The sequence below is a fragment of the Dermacentor albipictus genome, chromosome 5, assembly GCF_038994185.2.
Source record: "Dermacentor albipictus isolate Rhodes 1998 colony chromosome 5, USDA_Dalb.pri_finalv2, whole genome shotgun sequence".
Lineage (NCBI taxonomy): Eukaryota > Metazoa > Arthropoda > Arachnida > Ixodida > Ixodidae > Dermacentor > Dermacentor albipictus.
In genome coordinates this window covers 76725924-76744024 of record NC_091825.1, presented here as the reverse complement: position 1 = coordinate 76744024, position 18101 = coordinate 76725924, and the positions used below count along the sequence as shown (strand labels likewise).

Genomic DNA, 18101 nt, shown 5'->3' with positions numbered 1-18101 from the left:
GAGAGGGACAGACACAGGCAGGCAATGTAGTGGTCGGCTACCGGCATTACGGCGTGCAAGTATATTTTGCGTTGTTTCTCTAGCGTTCCTTCAGCGAAATTCAACATGTCGACCTACAGCTGTGCGCCATTATGCAAGCACTGTGTCTATCTGCACCGTTCTGGCCATAAAGTGGGCATTAAGTGCGCGAAATTAAGTATGGCGTTCTATGCACCAACTTCACTTGAGAATTCGGCTGCTTCGTGGCTGTGCCAACATTTCGTCCGTATCTCACAGCAACTGTAACTGTTAAGTGCAGCAGCTTTCACTCGCCAGTAACACAGTATCTTCAAAGAAATATGTACAGCATTTTTTACAACAATTAATTTCAGCGCACCGCTATAATTAGCTGCGTCATTGGCCTAAGGCCATCTAGGTGAGAGCAGTCACATTTCTTCAGCCAAGGATGATATTCCAGGTAATGGTGGCTGCGACAAGCTGACCCGATCATGGTGCCGAATATTCTACTGTTAGCGAGGCCCCTTCGGTTGTGCTAGATCACGATTATGCGGCGCTAATGCACCAGTAGACAAGATATCTCTGCATGCCACAATTCTTGATTGCAGCTATTATTTTTCGTGTAGTTTCCTCTGATGGAATTCGTAATGGCGTTAGACTCCGGGAAACTTCTACCTGCTGCAGTTAGGGCCCCTTCCCGCCGACACTTTCACTTTGTAGCAGTCAACGGTGCCGTCTTGAGGCAAAGCGGCCACCTAAGATATTCCACGTATCCCGTTGAAGGAAGCCAAACCTGCGTTCGCATGGCTATGTTATGTGGAGAACACGCTATGTTCATGTCAGAGCATGTGCACCCCAGTTACAGCTAACACAATGAAACATGTACTAGACCACGTGCTGCACACAAACTTGCTATAGTAGGACAAAAAAAAACAGCGTTTTGCAACCAAGGCACACGGACCATGCGGCGTCGTGTTTCTCCGCTACCCAATCACAGAAGCAAACGAAGTCGTCGTCATGTGACGTTTTCAAAATGGCGTCGAACTTGATACCTCTGGCACGTCTGCTGTTCTTGGAGAGTCTTTTTTTATTGGCGGAAGCGATGAGGTGTGCAACAGACATGGACAAAGTGTGTGGAGTCTGAGCAGTTTTCTCTTCAAAAGTCCACGGTACAGTTCATTTCACTGCTTAGTCCGTTTTGCTCATGAAACTTCAGTGCCAACTGAAGGGGCTTCAATGCCAATTGAACTGAAACTTGACAGTAAATAGTTGCAGCGAAGCAAGCGTTTTATTTCAGTTCAATAAAGGATTAGGCTTTCACTATTCCACTATAATAGACGAGTGAAAACGTAGAAAATTATGCGCTGTTAATTTATTTTTGTGGTTACCGCCTTCTTTAGGTAACAGGAAAAGTTTGAAGTACGAACTATTTGCGCCCTTGTGGACGAACAGCTGGCGGTTATGAGGGCATAGGCAGGCCTTCACTGCAGACTTGAGTTGTATCTGACTGTAGGTGTGTTGTGCGCTCGCCTGCATACGTATATCCTTTACGATGGTGACGGGAACTCAATGTGAGCACAGGGTTGTCACCATTATGCAAAAAGGCTGTATTACAATACCAAAAAGCCTCTATTACTGTGAGTGGAGGCCTGGTAAGCCTAAAGAAAAGCCAGATACGAAACAGGAGTCACCTTCGATTTCTTACACCAGCTTGACATAACAGCGTGGATTTTGCTAGCGCCTAGTCAGGCCTAGCTAGTTCTTTAAAACGAAGCTTTCTTTGCGAGCGATCCGCGCCTTTAATTCTGACCCTGGCTGCCGTCTGCTGCTGCTGCTGCTGCTGCTCATGCGTTCTCGCCGAATAGCCAAACAGTCCCGTTTGAAAAGGGGTGGTGGGCACGCATTATGATTTCACGTAAATATTTGCCTTACATAAATTCCAATAGAGAATGTTTGATTTGCTGCGTTTTTAACGAAAAAAGCTGGAGTACACGGTATGTTAGAAGAGCCAAATAGTGAATTTATCCGATATGCGGCGTGAATGCGAGAAAGTACCGTGAAATACGTGACCTCACACTGACGCAACGATAGTTCGAAGTTGCAGCAATAAAAGAAAAAGAAAGCCGATCCTCATCATTATTATCAAATTGTTATCGATAAGTAAATAAGGTCGAGTTTGGAAATGTCACGTTATCATCGTTAGCTGATGTAGGCGACATATGGGACAAAGGATATGTCGTTTCGAAAAAGAGTCATCTTGAAAAAGACGATTCCACTTGTCGAAACGTTGGCTCCTGCTTTTACCTTGTTCTTGTTTTGCTCATCATCTTAAATTTCCCTTTCCCGCCTTCCCCGTGTTTTCCCTATAGTGTTTCTCTTTCTAAAGGGGTCCTGTAACATTACTCTAACGAATCATAGAATGACCTCACTATTGAATGGCGTTGCCTCACGAATCTTCTGCTGCACAAATTATTCTAATCCTTGAAGTATAAGTATAGTTAGACGTAGTTACCGAATTCATGAGCGGCTTTCCCTCTCCTTTCGCATCCACTAGCGCGCGTGAAGCTATACAGGGGTAGAGGTACGTCACGAGCGGAAAGCCAGATTTGCACTCGTGCTGCCTCCCCCGATTCTAGCACCGCAATGCGGAACCACGAGGTGAAGAATGGGCTGCACTGCATTACGGGGAAGCAAACGCTTCGCAGGAACCAACTGACGAAGCGCAATTTACATCGGCACTGCGGTTATTCTTGTTGCTTCTTTCTCCAAGCTGCTGGCAGAACAAAGCGTCTTCGAATGCGTTTTCTATGCGTAATTGTGGCATCAATGCGATACGACGCACTGACAGCTCTTGCAGTATATTGCGGGGTGTAGAAAACGAGAAATAAAAAGAAAAAATAAGAGTGATTCGTTTCTTTATATAAGCATGGCCCTGCAGAAATGGAACCACTTCAATGTACCCAGGTGAACCTTACATATATAATAAATACCTAATGCATGCAGCTTTGGTCAGCGTATGTGTCCGCTACTTGGTACCCATAACACAGCTTATCCGCGACGTGTAAAACGTGACAAGGGAGTTGTACTGGAATCGTAGAGAGAGTGAAACGAATAGGGAAAGGTATGAAGGTTAACCAAGGGCGTGCCCGGTTCGTCACCCTACACTTGGGGAGGATGAACGAAGTAGAATAGATAAGGAGAGCAAAGAAACATAACAGAGTCGATCATTGACACAGTCAGTCGCAGAGGAATCTCCGCTGTCTCAGGCGTTCGTATCCAATATCATTCGCGAAGTGCAGAAGGGTTTTTGTGGTATTTTGCATGCAAAATGCATAGGTCATGGTCCGATGATCTTTTCTCCCGAGAGCGCTCTATTACCTATCAGGCTGAGTTTAGCATGTAGAGCACGTCATTGAGTGTCAAAGGATGGGTAGTGCCAGAGAAGGTGTTCTAGAGTCTCGTCGCACCCGCACAAGTTACATGCCGCACTGCTGGCTATCCCTGTTAGGAACGAATAGGCATTGATAAATACGACGCCAAACCGCACGCGGCACAGTAAAGTTGCTTCGCGGCGGGGGAGTCCAGGTGGCAGGGGACATGCACTTTACTCTTCAAGGTGCATTCACTTACGTGCTGCAGCACGTAACATAGTGAACGTTGCCCCTAAACCAAACCATTGGGCCATTTCCTGCGTTTCCTAAGCATCCCTACAAACTCTGCAGTTTGCCCCATACACCATGGGTTACACGGGCAGGTAGTGTACGGAATAAGGCACTCTCATCATCCCGCACTCGAGAAAGGACACGATATTGTATTTCAGTGGTTGCCGAGCCATTGCAGCATTGTCGCTGGTGACAGCGCAGATGAAACTTCGCGATCGGATCATCAAAATCATCAGCGGGTTTACATATACCACTCTCAAGAACGGATGCTGGGCTGCCACTCCAATCTCTTGCTCACCACATCACAACTCTACGATGGAATTCACCGGGTTTCCCCAACTCACGCTTACACTCTCTTGAGCCTAACTTGCGGATGGAATCGTAGAACCAACGTAGTGGTGCTGGGCAATGTAAACAACGTATGAGTTCATGTAATTCTTCGCATCATTCAGATAGAACATATTCCGCTTTCATACATTGTTAGGAAAAAAGTCAGGTGCCCAGACTCGGAGGCATATTGAAGGAAACGGCCAACAGTTATGCGTTTGTGTAGTCCATTTCCGTCATTGTGTCTTTGTCGGCACGCTTAACTTCTTTCTAACATGAATCCCTATCAAGTTTAACTTTCTGCCGTTCCAAGCTTCATACTTTAAACACAATAGAGAGTTTTCTGATAGGCGCCCCAAATATTGGGACCCCCAAAGAGCTTTGAGGGTGTTAGCGTTGGGGCACGCAGGAGTGAAAAGCTTTAGAATAGGGCTTTAGAATAGGGCGCTTGCAGGGCCACTAAGGCATCAAGAAAAAGCTATTATAAATAATAAAATAAAATGTACCATTTTATAAGAAGTGTAGTTTTGACATTCCGCGTTTGATTGCGATTCAGAGGTTATTCTATCAAGAGCAAGCTTAATTATTAATGGCGCTTAGTCTTGAGTAATCAAATTTACGTGCCTTCAGCAGCCAAGTTAAGCCATGTTAGGCCTACGAGCCATGAGATCGGCAATATAATTCGGAATCAGCGGCGTCTAATGGATCAATCTTCATAACACACGCTAGTTGAGCGAAAGCGACAATCGCAGTCACATCGGCTAGCCTGCGAACTACGCGCGTTACCACGTATCGAGCCCAGTTTTCTACTAGGTTAGAGCCGTCGCTTCCATCGGTGTCTCCGTGATTGTTGACGCAAAGCTTTTGGGGCCGCGTTTGGGGCTCTCGCTAAATCAGTGAAATAGCGTGTCCGACGCAAAACCCAAACGCAGTTTGGGTCTCGCGTATGTGCACTGTCTTCGACGCTATTTCTTTGGAGCCCCAAACCTTTGAGGCCCCTATATATATTCGAAAGCTCTCTAATGAATGTTGGACGCAACAACGCTGCTTCTGGAATACGCGCAGTCACGTTTTCTAGCTGTAACAAGCTGTCATTGCATGCATGCCTAGTAATGATTATAGGTAGTCTATCTCAGCACAACATTTTACGTTTTGCATGGAAACCTGGAGAGGATCAGAGACGTTAATTACAACCATGTGCCAGTGAATGCGTTCGCCTCCGACTGAATTTTCAGTAATCTATAGAAACCAAGGCATGTAAACGTAACATACAGACTCGTAAACCTTAGGTGAGCGTAATACTCGCAGCATTACCAAAATTGAAAAGAAAGCCAAAAGGAAAAAAAAAACGCTGCTGGCAGTACCGCGTGAGCGCAGCTCGTAACGCGTGCGAGAAGTGGCTTTCCTGCAGAAATTTCTAGCCGAAGGGCTATACACATACAAAGTAACTCCACACGGGGGAGCAGCCAAGGGAGCCATGCCCCGTCCAAAGGTTCAGGGCCTGGGCGTCCACAGGGCTAGTCAAGGCAACCCGCGTGGTGGGTATGGTAGTGTACTATGTTACGCCGCACACCGCTGCTCTCTCGGAGGCCAGGCGCGACAGACGCAGGTGTACGTGCAACTGCCTAGTATGGACGGGCAATGAAAAGATCAAATGACATTCCTGTCTTTTTTGAAATCACAGCCATATATACATACATACATACATACATACATACCTATATATATATATATATATATATATATATATATATATATATATATATAATGCGTAAGCATTTCTTTTATTTCATAATACTTGACAGGTCCCACGAATTGATTCAACTTACTCCTAATGTCTCCGTGAAGTCTACAAGCGTCACTAAGAAAAGTATCCGTATCTAAAACAGAGGCGGCTGCAAAAAAAAAAAAATAAACGAGGCACATGAGACGTTTCTTTCTCACACTTTATTACTGGTCCGCTTGGTCAGTTAACGAAAACTAGGGTGCTATTACATGAAGGTATTCCAATCTTTTCTATTCCAATTCTGCAATCAGCTCTCCGCGATTGGTGAAAAACTTTTTTGGACCACCCCCAATTCCCCTGTCTGTCACGCTACGTCACGAAAACCACGCTATTCCCCCATATTATATGACCTGTACACACTGATTATGCATGATTGGAAAGAACGAGAGAAAAATTGTTATTTGTGATTCGACGCCTTTTCGCCATTAGCCCTCGGCTATTAGTCAAAAGCTTTCGGGCTGCACTCACTTCACCTGCCTGTCACGCGACGTCACAAAACCGCGAAAACTCGCCACGTCAAAGTGACGTGTACGTGTTAAAGATGCAATAATATGCGGAACAAAACTGAATTTTCTTCTGAATAGTCGCAGGCTGACCCGTTCCGAAAGGAATAAAATATGGCTGTCGCCGATCGCTCAGGCAATGACAGCTCGCACCTGCCGGAGAGCATGGGTTTATTTGCATACAGTAAAACATTTTGCGTGGCCGTGTTACGTTATCGAGCACTTTCGACACGTTTACGACCTGGTTCTGCCAACTCTTTGCTGAGGATCCGTTTTAGCGCCATTCTTAACCTTCCGTTGCACGCCGCCGCGATTTTCGACCAGCCACCGCAAGCTAGTAAGCGAAAGCGGACCAATCACAGACTCCGGCAGCACCCTCTCCATCCGGCTGTCAATTTTCAGTGCACTGACACGGCCCCATCAAATCCCTCTCCATTTGAGCGTGCTCCTCGCCTCTTGTCAGCCCATTCGATAAGACAAGGCGCTCAGTGTAGGCAATGTTATTCGTTTTTAAAACAAGAAGTGACCTACTGTAAACGAGGAGTGTTTGATTGGTCTATTCAGACAACCCTGCGGGTAAACCACCCGATGCGTCGGCGATTACGCAAATTTGACGTCAGGAAATAAGAATAAAACGCATTGGAATAGTTTTACGTTATAGGGAGAATGACCACTAACGCCTCCTAAGTGAGTCACTTCACCAAACGCTTCAGGGGCGCTAGCAAGAACTAAGCCTGAGATGTTAGTGCCGCAGGTGGCTTGGGTAACCATTTAGAATAAATTGTGTACTAACGTAAGTGAACTAAATTTCTATGCCTACCCAATGAGAAAATCCGTCCATACATTAAGACGTAAGACGATCGCTTTCAAGATAGGGTACGCAGCAGCGATCGAAGTCAGCTTCGTGCTGCTCCTCGCTTCAATGCGAACTACGCGACTAGAAAACAGAGTACACGAAGCTGTCAGCTATAGTGTACTAGAATAATTCTAGCAGACTGGCTGCTCTCATAATCGCTACTTTTGAGGCGGTCCATGTTTCTAAGCGTTTCTTACGGACATGATTCTTTCATTATGACAGACAAGGGGCGCTATAACGTAAAACTATTCCAAACTTTTCTATTCCAATTCTGCTATCAGCCCTCCACGATTGGTCAAAAACTTTTTTCGACCAACCCCACTTCACCTGCCTATCACGCGACGTCACGAAAACCGCGATACATCCCCATCTGATATGATGTGTACACACTGATTATGCATGATTTGACAGAAAAAAGAAAAACAGTTATTTCTGATTCGACCCCTTTTCGCCATCAGCCCTCGGCTATTGGTAAAATGTTTTCGGGCTGCACCCACTTCACCTGCCTGTCACGCGACGTCACAAAACCGCACAAACTCACCGCGTCAAAGTGACGTGTAGGCGATAAAGATGCATTAATATGCCGAACAAAACTGAATTTTCTTCGGAATAGCCGCAGGCTGCCCCGTTCCGAAAGGAATAGAAGATGGCTGCCGCCGATCGCTCAGACGCTGGCTATTCGCACCTGCCGGAGAGCATGGGTGTATTTGCGTATAATAAAGCTTCTTGCGTGGCTGTGTAACGTTTTCGAGCACTTTCGGCTGTTTACCCCCTCATTCTGCCAACTCTTCTTTGCTGATGGTCCGTTTTAGCGTCATTTTTGAGCTTCCGTTGCATGCCGCCGCGATTTTCGACCAGCCCGCCGCAAGCTAAGTAAGGGAAAGCCGACCAATCGTAGACGCCGGCACCACCCTCTTCATCCGGTTATCGACTTTCAGTGCAGTGGCTTGGCCCCATCGACTCCCTCTCCACTTGAGCGTTCTCCTCGCCTCTTGTCAGCCAATTAGATACGACAAGCCGCTCAGTGTAGGCAATGTTATTCGTTTTTCAAGCAAACAAAAGTGCCCTCCTATGAACGAGGAGAGAGTTTGATTGGTCTGTTCAGACAACCCTGCGGGTGACCGCCCGGTGCTTGCGTTGGTGGTTACGTAAATTTGACGTCAGGAGATTGGAATAGAAACATATTGGAATAGTTTTACGTTATAGGGCCCAAGGATTGCATTTAACAAAGTATTGTGTAAAGGAAGTTTTTCAACAACTTCGTCTGCTAGCGAAGTCCGGAGCGTTGATTACGCTCGTGGCATCGCCTGTGCCAGCTGGCAATTCACCGAGCTTATTTTTGCTCATGTACTGCTTGAAAGCCAGTATATCTGAGCCTGCTTTGCTTCTATGCAGCTATATTTACTCCATTTAAGTCGCGTACTTATCACGAATGACACGAAAGTGCGTAGTGACTTCGGCGTTGCGCTGCTAACGGTCTCGTTGGCTGCATTTTCATGGTGTCAGAATGCAAAAATATCCGTGTTGCCGGTTATAAAACCACACGTGGTCAGAATTGCTCAAGTGCCCCCCCCTCGCCCTTTACTGTATGCTTAATAATTAGATGGTAGTGTGCTTTGAGCATTAAACCCCGGAATTTATTTTTGACAGTACAATTGTGCAGATACAAACTTAAAATGTTCCCCGAAGTTTGAGCTCCTAAGAAATGCGCCGTCCGCCGCATCTTCGGTGCATACTGTCAGAGCGACTCTTGAAGAAAGCCAGGTTAGTGCTTTTATGCGAAGCATATTACTGGAGCTCAACCCAGCTCCTCAGGCGCGGCCAACGTTACTAGACTAGCTTCAGCTGTAAAACTCTCCGCCCGCGCGCTTACAGCCGGTGTCGCCACTTCTGTGACAGCCGCCAGATGGCAGCGCCGTTCCATCGGGCTCCACTGCAGACGCCTCGCCGCAGCCTTCAGCCCGTGCGGACGGGCAGTTTGCGCGTGTTTCACGCTCGCTGGCGTTCTCCCTTGTCCGAATTAGTGATACCATGAGAAAGCGGTATCCACCTACAGCAATAAGATTTATCGGGCCAGTTGGTTCATACTGTAATAAGGGTAAACTGCACGAAAGAAAGAAACGCATAGAGCGAAGCGCGGAAGCTGTGTTTTTTCCTGCCGTCTTAACGTTTCGCGCAGTTTTGGCCAAAGTGTATGATTAAGATGATCTTCATCCCCACCGAGGCTTCTCGCCACGCCAAAGAAGCGCAACAAAAAGAAAGATGAGGTCAGTCTTTGAACACACAAGCCACACACACACACACACAAAAATATCATCTGCTCTTCCCCTCCGTGAAGATGGTTAAGCAGCGAAGCTGAAACGTGCGGCCCGTGTTTATCACTGGGTTAATCTAGAGGATTCATTAAAGTATTTCTGAATTATGCGGACAATCGGCTGCGACCGAGAGAACGACGTCACTGACGATATGCCCGTAGTCCGCCGTTGTCGCTTGCGTTCGATGTCTCGAGTTTGCTCGGAGGCGTGATTAGCTGCTTTCGCCCGATTTGCGATTATTCAGAATTAAGTTTCTTCAGAAATTAAATCTATCCGTCACGTAAGACAATGAGTGGCTCATACTGCCTTAAGCAATGGCCCCTCCCACCGTAAACGCGGCCTCCCCATTACGATGACAGAAGTGAAATTCTACGCTGGAATGATGAACGGCAACGCAGCCAGCTGTGGAAGACGACGATGAACGTAGGAGCAGTGGCACGAGCGCGTGTGCCGGTCGGCACAAGGAATAGCCGAATTCATCATGGCCGTGGTGCTAGCATTACGCAAATTAGGACCATCAATTACGTCAGCCGTGATAGTTACTGATTCTTTATCATTGTGCTCATCCCTTACCGTTCCCCTCGCGAAAGGAAGTACACGGAATCATACCTCATACACAAGTTTAATTGCCTACACCCGACAGGAATTAATTTGGCACGCGGCAACTTAGAATCTTTAAAAGCTGTAACTTAAATCTGAAACTCTCATATCATCAACCAATACACAAAACACATTAGGCCACCAGCCAACTTTAATTCTTAACCTCACCTACTCTTTCATTTCGGAGGAAAAGAGGGGGGGGAGAGGGGGAGAGAGGAAGAGGAGAAGGGGAGAAAGAAAAAAAAAAATCCTGCTTACTACTCAATTTAATGTACTCTTTCAGGATTTTACGTCTATACCAAGTGTACGATCCCCTTCTTCCATGTACACTTGCCCGCGCCCGCTTCTGCACGCGTCGCCCTCCTGTTTGCTATACCGATTTCGCCCCCCCCTTCCCCCTTACCCCTTTTTTAGTCCTTTTTTTTTTTTGAAACCCCCTCGACAACACATTCCGAAGTCAATATGCCTTTTTCGGCGCCTCAACCATCGCCTTCTGGATGCCGCCGTAACGACACCTACGTTAAGCGCGTGGGTCAGTGCCCCTTGAAAGACCATGCCGCTGCCTTTCATTCTCCCCACACATTGCACCGCAGACTCCCCGTCGCCACCTTAACTATTTCAAAATTACTCGACCTATTGCTTGACCGGCCGTTCTAATGCCTCAAAAACATGCCGCCAACGACTCCCTCGGATTACCTCCTAACCGTTCGCATCCCCAACACGCTCCCAAGCCCCCATATTTCTTAAAGATTTCATTTTTCTCTTGCTTTTTCTTTCACTCCCCCCCCCTTTGTTGTGTCTTGGTACGGCCCTGGCACCCCCCTGCTTTTTTTTTTTCCCCCTTTTTTCTGCTTCTATTTCTTTTCTTTCCTCCCCGCGTGCCCACTCTCACGCTCTTGTCCCTTCGTCTTGAGAATGAGGCTCACAGACGTCGGACGACAGCGCCTGTTCCCTCTTGTAATCTCTCTCTTTAAAACCAGCCGCCAGCAACAACACCCGCACGTGACGTCACTGCACTAACCCTTTAAAACTAACACGCTGAGGATGACGAGGCCGCCTTTGACGAAGATAGGTCCACCTATCGAAACGTTGGCCAGCCTGTCTGAGGCACTTCAACCCTGTTTTAAAAAAGTTTTTAAAAAAGTTTATACCACTTACTGCTTCTAGTGATTCTCGCGTGATGAGGACATTTCAATCATTGGTACCTGGTTACTTGAGAAGCGTGCGTTTGATTTGGGTGCCCGGCCATAAAGGACTAATCATTAATGAAATTGCAGACTCTCTAGCCAAGGCATCGATAAGTGGCCCGATTCTTCCTTGCTGCCCTTTGAGTACTTATGTAATTGCAGCTAGATTTCGCAGGAGTATCATTATACAGTCAGTATCAGGCTCCGAAATTACTAACTCTGTGGAGTACGGACATCTCCTGCACCCTTGGAACAGAGATTTTTGCCGAACACGGAAAATTGAAGTGTCCATCACGAAGATGCGCTGCCGTATACCTGCATTGAACTTCTAACTCCACAGGTCTGGTCTGGTCCCCTCACCACTATGCTCATTCTGTGGCGAAGCGGAGACAATCGACCATTTCTTGTTGTCTTGCAGACGTTTTTCTATTATAAGAAAACGACTACTCGAAATCCCGCTTCGCTCTATTGGTCTGACTTTATCAGTGCCTGTGATCCTATCTTTTGGAGCCTCCATTGTTGGGTTCAGCAACAGAAATGTTTGCTTGGCGAACCAAAATTACCTCATTGAAACTAATCGATTTCCATGTTAGATTGATCGTTCTCCCTCCCAACCATAGCTTTCTTTTATTTCTTATCTTTTACTAATTATTATTATTATTAATATTGTTATCTTATACCCGGTTTTCATCTGATTATTTCTTTTTTCTCCAAACACAAAACGTTTACTTTTAAACTCACACGCCCAAATTGTTAACTCCCTTGTTATCATTATTATTTTAGGCACCTAATTAAACCGCCCGATTCTTGGCCAATCCCCCACTGTGGGTATGTGCCACGGCCACTCAGGACAACAACAACAACAACAACAGAATCGCTCTGTTCCACGCCGAGCGAAGCGTCGCATTGCTGGCGGCACAGAAAAAGCAGCGCGCCGAACTGTCGACATCGTTCCGATAGCCGCCTATGCAGCCAGGTGCGCAGCACGTCGGCATCGTCTGCTTATATTCTCAACAAACTCGGCGAAAGCTACAGTTTCGCGGATTACATGCTTGCTGAAATTCGCCTTCAACAACGAACCACACAATACGCTGCACAGCGCGCTTAGTCCGGCCCGCCCGCGTAGCCGGCTAGTGAGGAAGTGAAGCCGGGCGCGACTGCAACGCCACGAAGGCGCGGGCGGGTGGCGGTTCCGCGCAACGGCGCCGAGTTTTAAAACTGAAGCTAGTCTAGTAGCGTTGGGCGCGGCGGTGTCGCCTTCAATACCACGTGACACCGTGACGTCACGACAGAGGAGAAACGGGGCACCAACTCGCGCCGTCGCTCGCGGCGTCGCGGCGGTATATTGGCCTCGAGCTCCACCACTGGAAAAGCTGGCGCCACCGTCGGCGTGACGTGCTAGGAGGGATCACGTGGACACAGCGGCCGCGTCGGCTGCTTCGGGAGCGCCGAAGCGAGCTGAAAACGAGCTTAAATTCCCTCGTACGCTGCGGTCCTCATTTAGTGCCGAAATTTTCCCCCTTCGAGTGTCTCTTTTACAACGCTTCAAAGCACTACAATAGGTAGTGGCTGCCTTTGAAGGCGCGCAACATGGTAGGCTACAGCTCGGTGCCGCAGGGCCGGACGCACGTAACGGAGGCCGGTGTCAGCCTTATTCACACGTAGCCGCAGGACAAGAAGCTGTGTGAAGCTTGGCTCGCGAAACATAAAACCGGCAAACAGTCATCGGCTACAACTCGGGTATGCAGCAAGCACAGACGCGAGGAAGATTTCTGCTACGGCGCCCGGTCTGCGATGTTCTGAAAACGCGCACTGAGACGCTCGCCCCAGTCCGCTGCTCGACTAATGTCATGATGGTTTGGTCTATGAACTTGTCGATGCTATAGATACTGGCAAGTTCAGTGGAGTGGAAAGGCAGCGGTAAGAAGCACATTTAAAGAAAGCATGGCATATGGTCATGTTTATGTTATGAATTAATGCACTGGATTACTAAAAAAGAGCAGCGGGAAATTGCACGCTGAGAACACCGATAAATATACAGTGCGACGCAACTCGAGAAACAATATTGAAAGTTCAACGAATTTAGAAGAAAAAAAATATTGAATCGTCGCGACGGCACATCACAGTCCCTGTAGGCGTCGAAGTCTCTACAATTAAATTATTTTTGAACAGCTCTGATAGCGCCCACGCAGCAATGGTTGCTTGTATACTGTCAAATGCTCATATTCTGCGGCCTAAAGCTCATGGCACGGTGCGAAAACGCGCGCGTGGAGAAAGCGAAACAGTGCGCGGACAAGCATGCAGACGCGCAGTCGGTCGCTGCGAATCTGCGCGATCGCTGCATTGAGGCTTCGTTCTTTTACGCTTCATTTAGTTATACAAACACTATAAGAACATATTTCACATAGTTTGCTTTCAGCGTTTACCTACCTTTCACGCAAGAAGCCGGTTCGGGAGGCTCCATCGCGGCAACCGCTCGCAGTGGCGATCACTGTACGTATTCGTTAAAGAGATCGCGTCTGTAAACGATTCTGTGCTTTCAGTTTGCCCAAGATTATTATTTGGGCAGTAAAAACTTCTCTCGTTTCAAAAGTACTTACAGAAATGTCCGGGAGAGCTCGCGCATGGTGTTTTCAGTGAGCGCTGACCGCAAAACCTATGAGGAGCGCGCCACGTGATCCCTCATACTACGCCAGCGAGGCGCTTCCGATAGATGGCGACTCCGTAACTCCTCGCCGCCAATAAGCAGCAGCGCTTGCCTCTGCTAGACACTCACGAGGTGAGATGCCTCATGGAGACAGAGCTGCTCGTTGGAATGAGAAGCGAAGGTTGCGGCGTGCTACAGAGACTGTTTCTAGGTGGCTTTGCTACGGCGCAGCGACTACGCGCCCCGCATCGGACGCGGTGAGCGTCGAGCAACGCAGCGTTCGGCGCGACAACGAAATGTGCGTCTGAGCAAGCGCCGCACGCCTGAAATGAGCAAGCGCCGCACGCCTGCAGAAAAGCCGCACACCGGCTTTTCTGCGACACGATCTCCTTAACGCTGTCGCGTTAAAATAAAGGCTAGTATGCTTCGCATCCTGGGCTTAACCTTAGCTAAGCCACAGCCAGTTTTTTTGTTTATTCACAATGAAAATGGCACAGCTATAAAGGAACTCTAAAGTGCACCTTCCCTAGACACCGAGCATCTAATCACCAGTATAAGTAACTATTACTGTTAAAACACAACAGAAGCACCTTGTAGCATGGAGTTCTAGGTACATCGACTGAGCTTAATATATTTTGATGCCTAGCGCGTTCTTACATTACTTATTCACGAGCTTTGTGAAGAAATGTAGCCTGGTTGTTGTGTAGAAAGTAGTGAGTTCTGCTGTCATAGATTCGCAGTGATCACGGCAGCCAAGTTGATGCTGCCGCCTTGCTTTAACATCTAAAACATCTAAAACACTGTCTGCTTGCAACTCAAGAAGACTAAAACAAGCTCTGAAGTCTTTCTTCAAGTTGACCACAAACTGGTTCAGAGGGGAGGCAGGATAAAACAAAACACCGTTGTCTTTCATATGGGTAAACTCTGCGAGCCTCAAATTTCCTGCTGCCTCTTTGGTGATCAGTATCGAGTTCAGGCAGGCTTCGCAGCCTGTCTTTAAAATACACTTTCTCGTCACATAACCAGCGTTATAAAAAATTGGGCGGCTGTCACTGGATGCTATAGTGCAAGGAGAATGGTCTGGCAGTGTTTTCAGAATCACTGCTTCTGCTGCATCAATATTCCCTGATAACCACTGTGGCAGCCCAGAGCGTAGCAATGGGAGTCCGTCTTTATTTTTGCCGTCGTGCCTCCTGTGGTGCAGTACATGCAGAGAGACGCCTTCTTTTTCAAAACATCCACTGTTTTTTGCCACAATGACTACGTTGAACGTAACATGGCTAAAAAAACATACGGAGCAAACAGCCGCAGAACGTGTCTGAGCCAGCCCGACCACGCACCGGCAGCTAGAAAAAGGTGCAGCAGCGCCACCCGCGGCGGCTACTGGCGTTTGCTTCAACCGGCCCATTGCCTCTCCCTCTTGCTCGCGCCACTAGGACATTATTCTAGTACACTATACTGTCAGCAGTCGCCCCACTGCGCCCACGATCGCTGAACTCTTTCAAGATACGGCCCTCGCCACCGCGCGAGACGCAACCGCCGCCGGTGTGCCCTTCATCACGGTTCATAATGGTTCGAAGTAGACGGACAATGCGCAAAAGAGCGATAACGGCTTATAATGATAGAAAAGTCATCAGCACACCTGGCGCCGCCACCCGCCGTAGTTTACTTGGGTCATAAATTCACCTTGCGTCGCCGTCCGCAGCAGCTCGTGTCGCATCAGCGCTGTCGTTTGTACTGGTCGGATGAAGTTCCAAAACACTGATAATGACATCGCGCTGCGTGGAGATTACAAGTGGCGCAATGCTTACGCATACTTAGACAACTCACTGAGGGTTTTCTGTGTGATTTTCTTTTACTTGTTTAGCTTAATTTAGCAGTAGTAGTAATAGTAACAATGTACCCACTATCATGAAATCAGCCTATAGCTGCTGGTGGGCAACGCTGCTGAGCGGAGGCGAGAGAGCACGTCATGTATCACTGTTTTTGACATGAGATTGCAAACTCCTGCCTTTATGCAGTGCCATATTACGTGGCTCATATGTGTTTGGTTCACTGCGTTGAAAAAGTCTTTCAGGGCCCCTTTAGTGCGTCATCAGCTAGTTGCTGTGTCTAAGTAAACGAGCTGACAAGGACGGGTTTCTTGAATATATTAGTTATAGCGCTGTGTCGGAACATGTCAGCTTTTCCAACTGAACACCCGCTTACAAACCCCATTCTAAAGCCTATATCGCATCGCAGTGGCTTCCGACCCAGACGGACCGTTGAAAACTCCCTGAGACGGGCTTCAAGCAAGCAAGTGGACAGCATCACTTTTACTCTGTCATGCCCCAAGTACCAACAGCTAACGCAGATACCCTGGCGGGCCCGGCCATGCAGTATAGATTGGGGCCCCGGATAACGATAATGACAGCGTCCTCACCCCTTCAATAAGGAATCCCGTGTTCTAAGTCATTGCTCTAGCACAAGGAACCGCACATAATTCAGAGCCGGTGAATATAATAATGCCTGCAAGTGCCGACTACATTTTAACTATTAAGACGTGTCAAAGCAATCGTGTTCATCTCGAGCCGTTAATTATATGATCATTCCAGCCCGTGATTACGTGTAAAGCAAGCATGCTAATGCTCACTTATAAAGACATTCTATGAAAGCACGGTTTGAAAGTACCGGAAAGGCTATAAATAGGTACTTACGTTCAAAGAACCTCATGCCGAAGGGAACTGCTGGGTCGAATACTGACTTGCACGGATAATTGTCACTGACGACCGCTCTGTTGCTTTTAGCTGGGGCTGCCAGGACACGCTGAGAAGATGCGGTGGCAAGAAAGGCGAGTATCGCAAAAGACGTGAACATCCTGTCGCACTGGCGGTGTTCAAACGCTTGCAGAAGCTGTGAAGCACCAAACCAGGAACAAAATCCGGAACGATTGCGGACAAGTGACGATAACCGGAAGCCTTATGCCTTTCCGGTGACCTCTTTTCGATCGCGAACCCCCTTTCCCTTTCTCTGCTTCCCTCTTTCACGCTACTTGCTTTATGATGATTCGACTAATTTCGGCTTCTGCTATTTTTACGAGGAACGTTTGCAAATAGCACCGCGGTCAAGTTTGAGCTTAGGTAATAGCCAGCAGGGCACGCGCAGAAGGAGTATAGAGGTTTCTTTCCAAACAGGAACATGAGACAGCAGGCGACAATCGCAATCTTCTGGCCCAGTACTGCGATGTTATGGCTTAGATCATGGAATCGCACTGGCAGTGGTGGAGCTTCCGTTCCCAAGCTTCCCAAGCTTCCGTTCGACTTTCTATGTTTGTTCAGGGAAGTCCAAAACCAGGAATGGCGACGGTCGAAGCAGCGGAGAGGAATGATGAAAGATGGTGGTGTTGCAATGGTGCAATAGCACTACATTAATCTAGGTACCAAGGCGTCACTTGCGCATGCGTTGGAAGCATCAAACGGCTCAATGGACAGAGACATCCTGTCGCAACGTTTCACTTCTTGACGGAGCCACCCGGAAAGGTGAGAGTGCAAGAACATTCGTTAAGGCAATAGTAACAAGGAACGAAAGCAAAAAAATATAGTTCTGAGAAAAATGTTAAATCTGGGACAAGGCTCAACAGCGAATCGCGAAAAAAGGAATAAAGACCGTGGGCGCAATCAAAGAGCCATTGACTCTGCTCATCCGCCGGTCGGTCAGCTGCGCAAACGCCAGCGTGGACACGAGTTACAGGGGGGTGGAGGAGCGAGAGAACGAATAGAAAGACACAGCTGCCCCGTTCCTTTCACGCTGGGGCTGTAATAGAGGAAGCAGAAAAGGAATTTCCAGCCACCTTCCAGTTGTGCACTGTTTCTACGAGCCCCGACCGTTGGCGACGGCTTGTGTGCTCAGCTGGCCTTCTTAGTCAAGCGAAGCTGGATAAAGCCGCTTCGGCACCGAGTCATCCCGTGTTGCACACGGCTCGCACTTGGGCGGAGAGCCTGCGATCGACCTATATTCATTGGGCGTTGCGGGCAAAACCTGCGCGCTCTCGTGTAGGGCTCTGGCAGGGAACGGAAGCACCTGTCTGGCGAGGCACATTATCCCGCCAAATTTCTTATCACATACTGTCGCCAATACCATCACGAATACCACGTTACTGGGTTAGTGAAAATTAGCAGAACTTGTTGTCCGGCCGAACAATAATGTATTTTGCGCCAAATACACGATCTCAGAGATGGGAGC

General features: G+C 47.8%; 1 protein-coding gene across 1 annotated transcript in view; it reads right to left on the bottom strand.

The window, feature by feature from the left end:
• LOC139060492 (uncharacterized) overlaps nt 1-17138 on the bottom strand; it is a 107522-nt gene extending 90384 nt beyond the window's left edge. Inside the window, exon 1 of the mRNA XM_070539650.1 lies at nt 16577-17138. Coding sequence (XP_070395751.1) covers nt 16577-16736 — 160 coding nt within the window. The 5' untranslated portion in view covers nt 16737-17138. The remainder of the gene's footprint in view (nt 1-16576) is intronic.
• Between the last annotated feature and the right edge of the window lie 963 nt (nt 17139-18101).